The sequence below is a fragment of the Ixodes scapularis genome, unplaced genomic scaffold (assembly GCF_016920785.2).
Source record: "Ixodes scapularis isolate PalLabHiFi unplaced genomic scaffold, ASM1692078v2 PGA_scaffold3__209_contigs__length_174095766, whole genome shotgun sequence".
Classification (NCBI taxonomy): domain Eukaryota; kingdom Metazoa; phylum Arthropoda; class Arachnida; order Ixodida; family Ixodidae; genus Ixodes; species Ixodes scapularis.
This window is the reverse complement of record NW_024609868.1, coordinates 128,740,813-128,758,342: the sequence shown is the minus strand read 5'-3', so window position 1 is coordinate 128,758,342 and position 17,530 is coordinate 128,740,813. Positions and strand designations below refer to the sequence as shown.

General features: G+C 46.9%; 1 protein-coding gene across 2 annotated transcripts in view; it reads right to left on the bottom strand.

Moving 5' to 3' along the window:
• The window catches only part of LOC115329281 (roquin-1), a 66,885-nt gene that overhangs the window by 40,473 nt on the left and 8,882 nt on the right, over positions 1-17,530 (bottom strand). For both annotated transcript variants that reach the window (XM_042292625.1, XM_040212418.3), the window contains exons 4-9: positions 15,971-16,078; positions 14,719-14,919; positions 13,133-13,265; positions 11,746-11,971; positions 10,172-10,264; positions 2,786-2,838 (exon numbers count right to left, since the gene is read on the bottom strand). In XM_042292625.1, the coding sequence (XP_042148559.1) occupies positions 2,786-2,838; positions 10,172-10,264; positions 11,746-11,971; positions 13,133-13,265; positions 14,719-14,919; positions 15,971-16,078 (814 nt within the window). The remainder of the gene's footprint in view (positions 1-2,785; positions 2,839-10,171; positions 10,265-11,745; positions 11,972-13,132; positions 13,266-14,718; positions 14,920-15,970; positions 16,079-17,530) is intronic.

Genomic DNA, 17,530 nt, shown 5'->3' with positions numbered 1-17,530 from the left:
CTTGTACCCAGGAATTTTCACCAATTTGGCAAATAGAAAACAATTGAAAAAAAATTGAGCGTGTGAGTTTACGAGGTATACTAAGAAATTAAGGTTGAAATTTTTCTCTGAAAACAATGCACTTCACAGAAAACGTTTCAGAACATATTGGTCACTGCCAAAGGATCAATTGAATGCGTGCATAACGTTTGGCATAATTAGGCAGCTAAAATTGTTTTTTATAATGAATCCTTTAATTAGTAAAAATAAAGTTCCAATTAAAAGGGTCAGCAGCCACGAAACCACGATGGTGTATTCACATTTGGTGTTTTTGTCGCCCTAGCCCTCGTATAGGTAATGTTTCTTCATTCCCTCCTGTATCCTGTACCCCTGTCCCTTTGGTTGTTGACAATTCTTAACTCTCCCGACTACGCCCATAGGCCGTCTATCACACTTAATCGATAGAATGCCCATTTCAAAACTCCCACAGAGCATCCGTTCTCGCTGCCCACCTTGCAGGAAGTTTGAAATCTACTGTATCGGTTTCCGTGTTTCTCTTTCCACGTGGCGACAATTTTTAAGCTAAGCGAAGCACGTCGTCATTGCTGGCAGCCATGCTCGCCTGCACGGGTCGGGCGCGCACTCGCAAGCGGGGCAACCGCAAGCCTTCTAAGGTTTTTCGGACTCGGATAGCAGTACTGGGTCTGATGAGCGAGCCAGGCCACCATATTTCAGTTCTGATGACCTGTGCTTCACCACACTGTGAAGCAGCTTTGCCCAAAGGCATGTCAGTCGTGAGGGTTGACTAGACTTTTGGTGGTTTTTGAGCTATACTCATTACCACCTCAAGAAAAAAGCAAGTTTTGCACACTGTTCGTATGCCGCATGAAGTTGTAGTTCTCACAAGATTTGGTTGTTGGAGGAAGAAGCGATGCTTTAGGCATTTGATATGTGTATGTCTTGATGAGATATATCTTCTCTAAAATGCACCTACATATTCTCCAGATAAAGGGGGAAATTAGTAATGCTCCGCGATGAGCCGAACTTGTTTTACTACTGTCCTTGAGGTGAAAACTCATACAGCACTCTAGTTTTTGCAAAGCTTTTTGTTGCCAAAAAAAAACAAAAAACATTTATACTAAATATTGATTTTGCTTTGCACTCTCTTTTTATATAAACAACATACTATCTCTACTCAGTTTGGTCCAATTAAAAAAAAAATCTGTATTATAAATTAAATGTTTGCTTTGATGTTTGTGTCATTCGCAAGGACATTTACTTAGTGTCATTTCTATGTACCGCATCATATTGTAAACCTGATAGTTTCTTTAGGAATAAAAAAACATTAACAAAAAGCCACATAAAACAGGCATTTTTACCTATGGTCCAGGAGGAGTTAAGTGCACCAACGTAGCTCTCTTAATAAACATATTTCACTTGAGAGGCAACTAAAAGCAATTACTTAGTGGTTCTAAATGATGCCAGATGAGTTCATAATTTAAACTACTTTATCTGCAATAGCTCAAAGAGTAATTATTCAGAAATAATTTACTGCTTAAATATCTCAAGCACTGCGACCCTCCCTAAATGTCCTATTTGCAGCGGCAAACACACCATTAATCTTTTATCTGTACTAGTATGTCCAAGTTCCCCAGAAACGTTTGGGCTTAAATTTTGTGAAACTCCCAGCATATAACAGTCATCCTAACTCATACACAGGTTTTATAAACAACCCTAGGCGCAGTAGAAAATTTTGTTCCCGCAAAACAATCCACCCTTGTCAAATTTATTAAATTTTACGCCGGTGAATATGCAGCCAAAATCCAGTAGTTGGAGAGCAAAACCTCACTAATATGTTCTCAGTTTATAGATTTTCCCAGCTGTTATTTACGTGAACACCGGCGGCATTGAGCTCCACAGAGGTACTGTGCACCAATTTCCCGCTTGTCACATTTCCCTTCCCGGTTACTGCTACGTCCAATAATGGCCACAACACGCGGCTGACGCGATGAGCCTGGTTGCAGCTGAAGAGCTCCTCCGGTTGCTCTGGCGTCCCTCTTTTTTTTCCTCTTTGCCTCTCTACACTGTGACACTTGTTTGGGAAGGCACGACCTTGAACCAGACAAGCCTTGAAAGGGATTCAGATTTTTGCAATCTCTCATGAATCTTTTCACCTTTCTCTGGTGTGCTGTGCTTTCATACACGAAGGACACACATGGAGTTTTCCTGCTTTGTACCGGCACGTGCATCAAGCTTCACCTGCCTTGTTCCAACTTGCCAGGTGCAGTGACCGACGCAGGAATTTAACTGGGCTAGCTCAATCAGGGTTGGGGCTTGCTATTGCAAGTCGATTGTAAGTCCAATTTCAACTTCAATAAATGCGCATTTGTAAGCTGAACTGAATAACTGCCGAGCTTGCTTCTTCTTTCGACCCTGCTCCCGCTTCCCCCTGCCCCGTGTCCAGTTTCCTACGCTGTGGATTATGCTCATCCTACATACAGTCGCCGACAGAGCAAGAACGACAGGCCTGCCCTTCAAACGCCCACGCTCCATGCCTTTCACTGTGCCTCGGCAGCAAGCTCAAGGTGAACGACATGTCGAAGCACAGTCAAATGTGGTAAGTTTGCGCTGGAGGCGAGACAACTTAAGCTCCTCCCTTGTCACCTTGTGAAACTGTGGAGTGCTCCGCCCTCACGAAATATTAATGTTGTCACAAATGATCAGTGGTAGTTCAGAATATGAGTCTCTCCGCCCCAAGAATGACCCGCTGGCTCCTGTGGACCCCCCAAGACGTCAATTCACTCACCGTCAGCAGGAAAGACCACCTCTCCGTCGGCCGGATCAACCACATGGGGCAGGCTGCGGGAAGACATACGCTCTCTCTCACATACTGCGAATAAGCACTCAAAGGGACGCTAGGAAGTTGTTTACGCTTTCCAAGAATTCGGCTGAAATGTAGGGTTGTGCAAATATCAATATTTTCGAATATTGGATAGTCGAAGGCAGGGGCATTTATTCACAGCATTTTTATTTTCACATGCCAAAACTGCAAATAATTTTTTTTTTTTTTTTTAATTTTTTAATTGCAGAGTTTTAGTTGATTTTTTTGCATGACAACTTCTAATCTTAACGAGAATAAAAACACAAAAACGAAAATTCTAGTTATAGGGAAGATTACAAGCTGTAATGCAGAAAAATCAACTGCTGCACATGGTCAGGTAGGAGGCGCTCCCTTCGAGCGGAAACTACACCTCCAGCCACAGAAAATACTCTCTCATTCGGCACTGGAGTGGCAGGTATTGCAAGGTATTTGATGCAAAGCTTCACCAGACTCGAATATCTTAAGCACCCGACAGTTCGCCACCACTCACACAGATCACCCTCTCTCTTTAGCAGTGCCTCCTCCGCATACGCTGGAACTTCCCATTCTGAAGCTGAAACCACTTGGCTTTCCATGTCACTTTTGTCTAAGTGGTCAAATGCTTGCCAAACATCTGCTGACGGCATTGAGCCTTGCTCTTGTGACTGTAGAGCAGCTTCCGGCTGGGTTTCTTCAGTAGCATCACATAAGGCTACTCATGTGATGCTACTAAAGCACCAGAGCTTTTAGCCATAATAAATTTTCCTTTCCAGCTTTAAAAATAGTGGACTTGAAGCGTGGGTCCAAGAATATAGCAAGGCATGCTTCCTTGCCCTTCTCATACAGAGTGAACCTTGCCTTGATGGATCTTATCAGTTCTGCAGGAAATTCTGATGCCCCAGCACAGTTACCTAGACAGTGGAGCATACGAAAAATTATAGGAACTTGGGAAGACAAAGACGGATACTTTTCAGCACTGGCAATAACAGTGGCATCAAACAATGGCTTCAATGCTTGTACATATTCAGAAGCATCTTTCCACTCTGATGAACCAAGTCCATTGTTGTCACAGTCCGAGGTAGCAAGCTCCACAGTGACTGCTTCTTTGAGTTCCAGAAGGCGAGACATTAGATACTGGCTATTCCATCTAGTCTCCACGTCTTGCACCAGACGTAGTGCGTCCTTTCCTATCTCCTTTAGGCACTCCTCAAGCCTTTACTGAGCTGATGAACTGTGCTTGTAATGTACCACAATATGCCTCACTTTCTTGCACGGGCGATCATTGGACGGTGAACGGGATCTTGCGTCATTAATCGCCAATTGAAGCGTATGCGCGAAGCACGCTCTTTCAGTCAACGGAAGTCTCCTTACTGCAGCACGGATGTTGCGGCCGTTGACCATTACGATGAACTTCGTACATTCATTGGGTATCTCCCATTCATGGCACATTTTGGCCAAAATAGTTGTAATGTTCACAGCACTGTGACTGGCAGCCATTTGTCGAGTGTTCAATGTGAACCGCTTCATCGTCAATTCTGGAGTGAGAAGATGGCAGGTGAAGCTCACGTAACTTTCGTTAGCGCGCTATGTCTACATGTCGCTTGTGAAGGCAACAGCGGTAGTGCCATCTTTAAAGGCACTGCTGAGCTCTGCTTAAACCTTCTTTCGGGTGTCATCATACATCCATGGCACAAGCACGCACGAGAGTGTAGAGCGAGATGGTAGGCGATAGTTGGGAACGGCTTCTGTCAGAAGTTCTTTGAAGCCGCGGTCTTCCGCAATGCTGTAAGGTTGTAAATCAAGCGCCACCATGGCGGCCCATTTGTTATTTAGCGCTCGCATCCTCTACTCTGGCAGGGGCTCCATGCGGAGCACGAAGTCCGTCAGCGTCGGTTGATCGTTTCCTGGCATACCAGCGGTAATTCCACGATACTCTTTCAACAACGCAAAATGTACTCAGAGATGGTTGACAAGGGGCGCTGTCGTACCTGTGGGCGTTTTAAGCATTGACTCGCATGCCGTACATTGTGCCATATTTCCAAATATTTCCAAATAGCACTATTCTCTCTTCGTTTTGGTGCAGTTTCTCGTTCATTCCTCTGCTTCGCACACGGCTCCCCACAGTCACCTCCATCCGCCATAACACGGGTGGACGAACGCGAAGTGAGCACAGTTTAAAATGTCAGGAGCCACAGGGGAACAGAAACTCGCAGATTACCGTTATCGACACCAATGTTACCAGTTTAGGTTGAAGCCGCCATGCAGCTATGTCGCTGTCAATGGGCCTTGCTTACCGAAACTGAAACCAACAGCAAAAACTTACGCTTGCAAATACGTTCTTGACTATTCGATTAATTTTGAATATTTGTGTTACTACGAACATTTGAAAAATATCAAAGACTTAGTTTATGAATCGAATATGAATATGAAATGTACAATATTCGATTCATATTCGAAATTTCGAATATTCTCCCTCCCCTACTGAAATGTGATCTACAGGGGCCCAACGAGGGGGAGAAAAATATATGCAGAGTGGCACTTTTCTGCGTGAAAACCGGCGGTGGAGGATCAGGCGTTTGGACCTGCCCTTATTGTTGTTTCATTCGTCACGTGCGGTAACAGTAAGGAGTCTGACATAGTTTGAAAGCTCTAAGACGTCTAAAAGTAATAAAATTGATTTACTGCCACTTAAACAACAAAAGTGCACCGATTTAACTGAGAGCGTAACACCGGGAAATGACTCCCGCAACTTTCGCGCGCTTTGATGACGGAGCAACACAGTGCAATTGTTCAACTATTGTAGTATCTGGACTGACTGCTACAATGACACAAAATAATACCCCTGCTCCACAACAGCCAGCGAGGTCTTCGCTAATACTCGAGGCACATTTGCACAGAATCGTTTGACTTCGTCGCAAGTTATGACTGCAAGATGCCAGGACATCCGAGCTGCCTGAATCGCACCTTGGCCAATTCCCGGAGTCACTTTGTGCACGACGTACAAAGCCTGGATGTCCCAGTGACTCACAGTAGTAGTACAGTATAGACCACTTACAACGTAACCGCTTATAGTGCAGGACCGGGTATAACGCGGCTTTTTTAAACCACCGGTTCGCCTCCCATAGAACTCCATGTAATTACATACTGCTTAAAATGCAGGCGCGCAAAGGGAAATACCGGTTATAGTATGGTTTCTGGCACAGCCCGCCGACCGCGCCGACTGACTGACGCAGAGAGCACACTTCCCTGTGCGACACTAGATCACGGCGCAAGCCGCAAGCGGCACTCGCGGGGCAAGGAGGTTGCTTGAAGAAGCGGGGAGAAGCGAAGAGAGAGGCTTCAGTTGATATAGTGACGGAGGGACGCACGCACGTGTCGTTCATGTGCGTGCATCCCTCCACTGCATTGGAAACAACCGCAACGACAGACCAATCGCAGGTCGAGGAGAAATGTTCGCGCGCGTTGCATGCCGGTCGCGGGCCGGCCGGCCGACTACTTCTATCCGCAAACATGGCATCGGTCTTGATCGTCGACGTAGGCGGCGTGGTAGAAGCTCATCGTTCCGCGTAAAAGCGCTATCCTTGACTGTGAATTTTCGTTGTGTGTGGCTATGATAACCCAGCACGTACTAGAAGGGAAGATCCACCTACTCATGCGGCGATGTCGTGGCGGCACTCTCAAGACGGCAGAAACGCCCGTGTCGTCGTGTTTGTTTACTTCGACTACAGTGATGCTTTCTAAGCATTTCTGTTTTCGAACATCGCCCGGATTTCTTATTTGGAGCATTTCATGCCTGTGCAGTGTGCTCAAGTCGAAGGTATTACTGGCACGTACCGTATAAAGGATGCGAATTTTCACGCGTTTTCATCGCCGGAGAAAAGTGATTAGGGTTAGCAATCCTGAACGCTTGCAACGTCCGTCCGCAACCCGCGATGCCGTTAAAAGGCTGCGCCAGGCAAAAGTCGCTCATTTCTTTCAAAATGTGTGACACACTTGAGAGAGAAGTGTACTAGTCTGTTGAAATAAAGACTTTCCTCAAACTAAGCTTTTTTTTCATCTAACATAAAATAAATTATTTTACAAAGGTAAGTTGTCTGATGGCATGCATTTTGGCCTGAAAAATTGATGTTTTGGTTATAGCGCGGTACCGCTTATAGTGCGGATTTTCGCGACTCCCGCGACATACGTTATATGCGGTCTACACTGTAGTTCCTTCTAACGTAATTAAGGGGAGATGCAGGTCAAAAAACTGCAATATTTTGGAAAAACTTTCATTTTGGGTTTTATGCTGTTTTATTATTTTTGGATTTTTGCTTTACAGTAAAACCTCGTCACAAAAAAGTTGAAGGAGCGGCCGTAACTATTTCGTTATAACCATTAGTTTGTTATAACCACTGTCCATTTCTTCCCACTATTAGCTAGCAAGGGGAATTATGATTGCTTTGTTATATCCATTAGTTTGTTATATCCATTTTGTTATAATGAGGTTTTACTGTATTATTTTTGGATCTTTATATCTGATGTATAAAAATAATTACTGTAGTGCCAGTTACGATCACAAAATTAGTCAAATGCATGTTTGAAGACCTCGAGACAACCCAGAACGGCATGAATCTGAGCCATTTTTCTCTGCTTGGTTCTTCAAGTTTCAACGTTGCCCACCGTCACATTTACATTGACGAGTAGGCCTAGCCGTCTCCTCTCCATTGCAGTTATGCAGGTAGCTTCAATTTGTCACGGAAATTTATGAACAAAATATTGATTTCTGCATCGCGAAAGAGTATAGCCACATATCTATGGTAACATTCAAACACATTTTTGTAAATGTAATTTTGGGGTATCTTCACTGTTTACGCACAAGAATTTCTGTTCTTAATATTGTTCTATGTATCAGAACCAAATCTGGTATGCATGTACAGTAATCCCTCGTTATAATGAAGTCAACAGGCCGGCAAAAAAATTCTAAATAAGCGATAATTCAATAAAAGCAATAGAGTCAAAAATACAGTGCCAGCAGTCTTGAAGGTGCACGGGAACACTACGAGACACTCCGACCGTATATTTAAACAAACAAACCTTGGTTATGAGCATGTCACGGCAGTTTTACTGAGTAAAAAAATAATTAAGTGAAGTTTGCCGATAATTTCATCTGGGCATCAGATCTTGAACTGCTCCAGGCATCGCATGAACACTATCACCACCGCTGCACTCCACATTGTTTTGAAACCGCCGTAGGACGTTTCAAGTCTCCGCAGTCGTCGGCGTTTCCCGAAGTGTCTCTCCGACGTCCTTTCGCATTCACCCTGGCTGCACGCAAGGTCTATGATTGCAGCATCCATGGCAGGAGCAACAACGGGAATGTCTGGGTCAACAAGTGCGAAAAAAAACAAAGTTATCCTCGGTGGCATTGCCAAAATGTTTTCACACACTTTTGTAGAGATCCTTGCAGCTTTGGAAATCATGCACTGGCTCAGCAAGCATGCTCGCGAGGAAAAATCCAATGTGCACGAAGCAGTTGGCGGTCTGTCGTCTTCAGGTCGCAAGCATGCTCTCTCTTGCATGAGAAACTTCTCGAACCTGTCCAATATGTCTTGCTTGTTCTGCAATATGGTGGACAGTGGACAATGTCAAACAGCCGATGCTGGAATGTTGAATTCTTTGGCGATCTCGGACTTGGGCCGGCCACTTTTCTCTCAACCTCGCAGATCTAAGCGACTTTCGGTAAAACCTCCCATCTCTTATACAACGAACGTGTGTATGTAGTTCGCTGCATGCGCGACCACGCAGGCGCACGCATCGGGGGCTCTTGATAGAGATCCTAGCTCCTGAAGGGATGATCTCCTCCGGGCTCCATCGCTCCCTTGACCCGATTCCGATAGGAATTGGGCAGAATTGGCCATGGGCACCGTGAGTAGCGTCAGAACGTTGACACTGCTCCCGCTGCTCCCTGCCTGCCGGCATCAGCGCACCGGCATCGAAGCGGCATTCTGCCAGCTCTGTGCGCTCTGCCCTCCGTCACCCGTTTACTCTGTTTTTCCAGTTTTTCGTTTGCTTCAGTAGAGGAGGGGGAGAGAACGCAAGGTCTCCGTGCACCCCCGTGCAGGCTTGCGTGCTTTTGGCACTGCGGCCTTCGTAATAAGCGTGGTCGGCCTCCAACACACTTTGAATAAACCAAATGTGTGCATTTCGGTTGGAACCACGTGATGAAAGCGATAACCTTGATGAAAGCGATAATTCGAAAAAAGCGATTTCGTCATGATGAGGAATTACTGTACTTTATTATATGTAGAATGCAAGTATCTAGGTTTGGCTAGAGTGTATTATTTTTATATTTATAAAAAAAAATTAAGAAACGTTTGTTAGCCCCTAGAACCGCATTAATATACATAAGAGTGTATGGTACCGCAAAATATCCTATCGAAATAAGCACTTCATATTTTTTAGTAGGGCGTTGAGTCAATCACATGCAAAGAAGTAGAAAATTTCTGTTCCCCAAGAGGAAAAGGGAGCTCCACTGTCCCAGCACACCCAAAAGCAATGGGAACTGGATCGGTACTCAGGAGTAAAATGCCTGAACAGGCATCAAAAATGTTTCCTTGACTGAAGATAATGTAGTGTCAATGTCGTCATCATTACAGTGACCGATTGAACAAAAGCTAGTCCAATCAACCAGTCAGCTTCCTTGACAGAAGATGATAGTGTCGATGCCATTGTCATTGCCACAACCGACCGACCGAAAGCCAGTTCACTCAATCAATCAGTATTACAGCAAAGCTGTTAAGGGCTAGTTTCCCCAAGATCATGTCCGTTCGCAAAGAAATGTCGACAACACTCTGGTTGCCGCCGTCGTTCATAGATGGCGGTAGCTGTCCAGAGTGTTGCGTTTGCTGGTTGTCTGGCCGCCGCCGTTGCTCGCAGATCCCGGCAACCTTTCCAGCCTTTCCACTCTGGCTTGCCAACTTGTGGCCGGGTATTACTACATTCCCCCCATAGTACAGCTTCGCTGGTCTTCCTTCTTCACCAGAGTGGAAAGGCCGAAAGTTTTTTTTTCTTTGACTGAAGATGCTAGTGTTGATGTCGTCATCGTCGTAACCATCATCGACTAAACGAAGGCCAGCGCAATCAACTAATCAGTTACCTTGACTGATGACAATAGTGTCACTGTTGGTGTCGAGACCATCCTTACTATGACTGGCTTGCCAAAAGCTAGTCCAATCAATCGACCATATTCATCGGCTAACTGAGCTGGCTTTTGTCGAATCAATCCATTTCGTTGACCGATCAAACTGACTCCCGTAGAGCTTCATCACATGCTGCGAAGTCCCCACTCACCCGAGTAGGGAGTGCAGACCGGCCGGGGACGTTGTACGGGGCGGGCCCACCCCCGGCTGCCGGTGGGCACGCTTGCCTCTCGCCCCCCGGTACCTGCGCAAAAACCCACACCCTCAGTGTCCCCTACTGCAACACGTCCCAGATCAATTACCGGCATGGTTAGTGCCTGTCAAAAGGGCACTACGTTCCCAAAAAAAAGATATTTGCATTTTTAAAGCTTTTACAGCAGAGCTGTTAAGCACTAGTTTCCCCAGTTTCGTGTCCAGTACCAAACAAATGTCGACACAAAACAACAAAAAACTCTGGACAGCTAACGCCATCTATGAGCGACGGCCGCAACCAGACAACCGGTCTGGTAGCCGCCGTTGCTCATAGATGGGAGCCACCTTTCCAGCTATAATAGAAGAATGGATAGCTGGGCGAGTTGGTGGGAATTGATCGTAGGAAACAGCGCGCAAAACAGACGAGGACGAAGAAGAAACACACGGGACGAGCGTACAGCTTCGATGATCTTCCTTCTTCACCAGGGTGGAAAGGCTGAACGTTTTTTGTGAGCTGGTTTCTACGACTAGAATGTCACAAAATGTTGTTACGAAAAACGTGACATGGAGGGTAAATAGCCGCAATATGGATCTTGAGGTGACGCGACCAGCTCCATGGGGAAAAAATACCTAGCGTTCCAGTCTGCTCAGCAGATGTAAGCCTTGCCTCTCTGTTTCTTTACCTCTCGCTTTACACCATTCTTCCCAGAAATAACTTCATGAGCCCTCAAGTACAAGGATGCAGTTTAGTTCACCTACATTTTGAGCCTCTTCGCCCTTTTTCTGTGTTTAGAATGGGAGGCTGACTCTTAAAACTTGAAGCGAGGACAAACTTACAGCAACCATTTGCTTGCAAGGCTGGAACCTTTAGTGTTTTGTCCCCGCATAGCAAGCAAAATGACCAGATAATATCTCTCGCGACTATTTTACCCACAGCTTTAGATACCCACACTGACCATCAAACTGCCTTAAATGCAAGGGCGAATTTGTTGACCTAATATTTGTCATTTCACCATAAACATTTATTCATAAAAAAAGCCCGTGTATGTTGTTGTTTTCCATAAAAAAAACAATGCCTTGGGGACTGAGGAAGCAGCAGTCACCTCCCTCCCTTCTTAACCCCCTCCCCTGCCTACCAGATAGGCCACCTAAAATCGAGAACAAGTTCTGTAAAAATAAGGACTGGGCTAATGTTTGGTGTCCAAGAGAAAAAAGTTAAAAAAAAACTATATTTAGATTACCCTTTTCTGTCAAACTTTTTATCGTCGGCGAGGGTCAACGAAGCAAAGATGACCAACTGTCAGTCAGCAATGTTCGCTTATATCTCGCCCCAGCTAAGTAGCTGTGTTCACGCCAAGGCCGTCGTCGATGCGAACACTACGATCACTAGGGGTGGGCCATCTTTTGGTGTTTAAAAGAAAACGGCAAATTGTGCCAAAAACAGGGGGCGGGTTATCTTTCGGGGGTGGGGCGCCCTCTCGGAACGTTATGGCGTCGCGCGCGGAGGTTGGGACGGCGTTTGCTGGGCCCCACCTGTCCACCTCGTCCTGGGAGTGGGCGAAGGTGCAGTGCACGCCCCGGGGACAGGAGCCCCTCTGGGCCAGGTCCCGGCAGAGGCTGGTCTTGTACTTGCCCTGGGGCGGGGCGTCCGGCCCGGGCTTGCCGCCCCGGCCCCCGAAGGAGCCCAGGAAGCCCACCAGGCCGTGCACCACGGCGTGGGCCGCCTCCACGCTGTGGCCCACCTCCTCCCAGGACGCCTCTGCATACCCAACACCCGGGAATGAGTGCGCACTCCGACCGACGGCTTCAGGAACACGGGGCGTGGAGTGTGTCTTGCGTATCTCATTATCTCTCCACAGCCAATGAGAATGTGGCATTTGCCAAGGAATGGACCATGAAGAAAGAAGTGCAAACATTATAAGCCATGCCTTGCATTTCCCAAGTTGGCAGGAACCGTAGACTTCAAACAGACCTTTCGCTCAATTTTTTTTTAAAAAAGCTACTATCGTAATTTTTTTTTTTCCAGTATTCTTTTTTAGTTTTGAAATATCCCGGGAGTGCTATCAAAAACTTTCACTCCCGTAAATAAATAATTTTTTCGGGAATGAATTATTTTCAACCTAAGGGCACCGCCTAAAGTGCTGCAGCCCTCTGAACTTTCAAACGCGTCTATCCGAGTTTCACTTTTCGGCCTCAAATCTCAGTTTGGGAAAACCATCGCTTGATAATTAGTTGATGCAAGGAGCCAGTTTTTGAAGTTTCTGTACCAAAATGTTGTAGGGATTGCAGCTGTGAGCTTCCTTTCCGCATTTTTGTGATCTGTTGCTAAAAAAAACCTGCAGTATCTGCGTGCAAAAAATGAAACTTTTGTTTACATTATTTTTTTTTATTCAAAATGGTGTAATTTCTGCAATTTCTTTCCAAAGCTGCACGATGCTGGCTCTAGAGTGCATGTTTCTCCGAAATAACTGGCCACTGTCGTCATCTTTTCTGAACCATATTTTTCCTCCGGGGGTACGGTGTTTATTTGATGTACTCTTACTCTTCCAAGGATAAACTTAAAACTTGCGCCACAATGACGCAAGGATTGCCGTCATCGCGGCGTCGCACCTCCTGGTTGTTGGAGCTTCCATGTCTGACCGCAGAGCGACCTGCAGTATAACGGGCGTCTCCCTCATCCACCTCGGCTGTGAATTACAATCAAGGGTCGTGGCGGGCAACGGCACAACGCTTCCACGACGTCGTCGGGGGGAGGTTGAGAGACCACATTTGTGGACGTGATAAAGACACCGGCCCGAGATGCATTCTGGGCACTATGGCGATAAAGGGTGGCCCTGCAGCTCAGAGTCCCCTGGAATAGCGAATGCTGCGCTGCGCCAAGAAAGGGGAAGGTGTGCGACTCCCTGACGGCGACCCCCACCTGGGCTGGGGTCGAGTGCGGAGAGCAGCTCGAGGTGCGGCCTGAGCAGGGACAGGCTGCCGGGGTCCCCCGTCCGCTGCAGCGCTATCACCAGCTCCTGGACGCTCTGGCCAAACGACTGCGGGCTCTGCAACTGCACGGAAACGTGGGAATGGAAATGTGTCACAAATGCCACAACTGACTGCTGGCAGCCACCCACTGTGCATACTTTGTTCCTTGAATTCTACATCCATACGTGTGCATTGTATGGATCCAGAAGTGTGCAAAAAATGTATGGCAAATTGCTAGGCATTGCATACGTGCATACGTGAAACATTCTAGCATCCCCAACGTTTATATCATCGTTTAGCAGCACATTTAGCCTGTTCAGCCGGACGCCTACCTACGTTTATGGCACTCTTCATCAGATAATCTAACGCATAGCATGTGTACACTTGAAATGAAAAACCTGGTGATCTTCCAGAACCCCCTAACCCACTCCTAATCTCCCACCTAACCTACCTCTCCTCCTCACTCCACTCCTGGTCACATGGCCTCCCCATTAACCAATCAGCGTCGAGCACCTCACTCCTCCTCTCCCATCCGTGAACCAATCAGTGTCGAGCCTTATGGCCACTCTTTTATCCAGGCTTCAGGAAATGTTGAACACCTATCCAAAGAATGTTTCACATTAAAAAGAAATTACCGTATTTACTCAAATATAAGTTGGCCACAAATATAAGTGAACCTTTCTTGTTTTCTTTTTTAAGGGACAGAGGAAAGTTTGGGCAAAATAATGAAATAAACTTTTATTTACAGTGTTCTGAGCTAAATCACAGCACGATGCCGAAATTCATCGTCAGAATTTCCAGACACATCGTAGTCAGAGGCTTCGTAAGCTTCGTCAACATCCTCAAAAATTTGCCAGAATACCTTACTGACACCATTGCAAAATGTTAACAAGAAGAAACGAAAGAAGGTTAAGACGGGCGAAGCGACGAAAGACCAAATATAAAGGCGTGAGCACCGCTGCGAGCAACAAGAAGCGAAACCTCCATATTTTCTTTAAATGGGCGTGAAATGCGACGCCCTAAGGAAACGCGTGAGCGGCGGCCCGCCGGCTGCTGCTGTTTTAGTTGTTTTCCTGCCCCAAAAGCTTTCTGAACAAGAAGCGGTGCGACGCTACGGCGACGCCAGCTCAGTGACTCGTTAGCTTTATGCGCTTGGTAGGGTCGTGAAATTTGGTCACGAATCTAGGTCGAAATTCTCCAATAACAATTGTAGGTCAATGCTTAAATTTTGACATTTCAAAAAAAAAAAAAGAAATGTTGACTGTTATTTGAATAATTACAGTACACCAACTGACAAAGACTGGGAAGCGTAGAGCGTACTGCGAATCAGCCAGGCACATGTTACGTGTTGCGTCAATACATCCCGACACCGCGACGACATCCTCGTGACGTCAAGATGCCACAAAGTGATGTCGTGGCATTACATGACGTCATGGTCCTTTCGTGACGACCCTTCACGACGATCTTCTCGCAAAATCAGACCGACAAAACACGCCACGTTAAAAAGGGGACCGAAGCGGGACAGAAGGCGGGCACCTTGTCGATGATGGACTGCATGTGTGACTTATGGGCGGTGTCCCCGTACAGCAGGGAGGACCACTGCTCGGGAGCAATGCGCAGGCCCGCCTCAGTGGCGATCTGCACGATCTGGGCGTCATGCTCCCTGCGGAGCGCCTCATACGTGCAGAACTCCTCCTTGAGCTGCATCAGCGACGAGTCCCCCTCACGCTTAGACACCTGCAAGAACACGACCGGCGTTGGTATGGCGGCTGGGCCGTATCCGCGGCTGGTGTGTTTATGTTTCATCGAGCCCGTGCATCCAAACAAGTTACGTCGTGGGAGCTGGCGTGCCAAGCTATTGGTTGTCGTGATCCCGGTGGGCGGTCTTAAAATTCCGGCAAAAATGACAAGGAAATGCGAGTGTCACCACAGTTCCAAGATCCGAGAGGCGAGTTAAAAAAAAAGGGGGGGGGGGGGGGGGGGGTCTCGAGACTTGGTTGTGTTCTTAATGGGAGAAACGGGCACGCGCGACTAATTTTTAGTTTTCTGAGACGCTTACAAATTGTAGATTGAGTTTGCATCAGAAACATTCACCTCAAAATCCACGTTAGTGCCCCTTTAAAGATTAAAAAGCACACAATTAAAAGAAAGTCAAGAGAAGGTTGTTCCACATAACTGCGGCGCTACCCACCCGCACGAGGCAGTGGCACGTAAGAGGGAACACCGGCGTCGTCATCTCCTGCCCGTACCGAGCCTGGTGGTTTGTGTCATTTTGGCTGTGTCCCAAATCTTACTCCAGCGGATCCGAGTTACTCCAGTATGCCACGTCGCGCGATAACGCGGATAAGATGATGCCACGGTCCCCGACGGGATGGGGACGACAGTGAGGAGTTCTAGTTGTACCGCCTACGGCGCGAGTTACTTGTCTTCGACGACATCTTGCCGTCTCGTGAGCTTCAAACGTGCATGAGCAGCCAAAGCACAGTGTTAGGCAACGAGAGCTCGCGGGAGGCCGGGCATCTAAAACGACATGCAATTCTCATCCTCTCGGTGATTATAAGCGAGGGAAGGTTCTTGGACACCAAGATACAAAACCTTTGTTCTGAAGCGAGATCGAGGTCACTTTGGAATACATCCCTCAAATACAGGTAAACTGCCCCCCACTTGCTTGTTTGTCACGTACACCATGCAGTTAGTCTCCTCCCTTTCATTTACTATACACCGAGTGCGTTAAACAGACGAGTCGCCACGTAAACGGGCTCGAAGAGCATGAGAGAAGCTTTCCCACCTTGAAGCAGGAGGCCCTGTAGAGAAGCTGGACCACGTGGCCAATGCTGGTCTTGGAGGCCTGGGGGAAGTGCGGAGCCAGGCGCTGCACCACAAACAGCACCAGCACCTGCAACCGCAAAGCGAGAGCACTGTGAGAGGACCGAGGGCAACAGGAAGCGTCATACCTCTCGAAACTTAACTATGACTTTCGGAACTTAAACGAGAAACAAACTCGGTGGGGAGAGAGCACCAGATGTCAAGCAATTTGAAGAGCTGATAGAAATCAGCTTCCGCATGCGCAACAATAGGGAGCGGCAGAATTATACCAGATCTCGATTTATGGGACACTCCCATTTTCACCAACGATTTTCCAAACTCGTGGGCTTCCCTGGTTCTTTCTGGCTGATAACCGTTCCCCTGGAGTTCAGAATGAATCACATATCCTGAAAGCACAGATATTAAGACGCCACCATTGCTGTTGTGCGCTAATGGGCAGAGCGCCAAGTTAATTCTTTGTTAAATGCAGTCAAAACATGCAGAAGCAAAACGCAGCTTTGTCCACTCCTCTCCTCAATGAAGCCTGCACATTAAACCTACCGTATTTACTCACATAATGAACACACTATTTTCCCTGAAAAATTGACACATATTTGGGGGGTGCATTCATTATGTGGGGTAAATTTTTTGTATTTACACACTTTGTGCAAATGTCATATTAGGTGCCAATATGATATGGCAGGGTACTGTGGCACGTCTTCACAGATGGAGGCACACCCACGGCTGGTCAGGGGCGCACCATAGTGACCATGCTTTATAAATTGCGAACCTCTTTAGGGCGCTTTTGGTGTGCCTTTTGCCAAAAGGAAAAGCACCTTACAAAGCTCACTCAACACAGAGTGCAACGCAACCGCTCTTAGGCATAATCATCTTCGCAATTTCCTGAAAGCGGACCTTAGACGACGGCGTGTTTGTTGACATCAATGCAACCGATAGGCGAAAAATGTCGGGGGCTGGGCAATTCCTCGACCCAAGCTTCGTCAAATGCGATCACTTCCGCAACTATGCACTAGCAGCCATTACAAGAGCAACTTGGTTTCGCTTAACTTGGCCTAACCGCTGGGCAGCAAAAGAAAATTGGCTTGGTGGGCATGGTAACTAGCTAAGTTGGGTGCCATTTGAGACTCATGGTGCCGAAAATTTTAAGTGTGTTCATTACGCGAGGGAAAATAAAAGTCCAAATATTGGTACCCGTTGTGGGGGGTGCGTTCATTATGCGAGTGCATTCATTTTGTTAGTAAATACGGTATACACAGCTCAATGAATGTGAACTTAAACAGAGCCAGAGACAACTGAAGAGCTCGCACGCCATGGGACAAGGATCTCAATGACCTAGCAGACATATCATGCAGCAATATCCTGTGACGCAGTGTCATGTCCCCAACTGCCACGGTGACTCAGGCAGTGAGGAGTAAAAGTATGCACGACTGAAGCAGGCGACAGGCTCATAGTGCCCTGGTCTGCCTGTCTGTTGGCACGACAATCCCTTTGGGTCGAGTTACTAGAGAAGCCCTAGTGAACT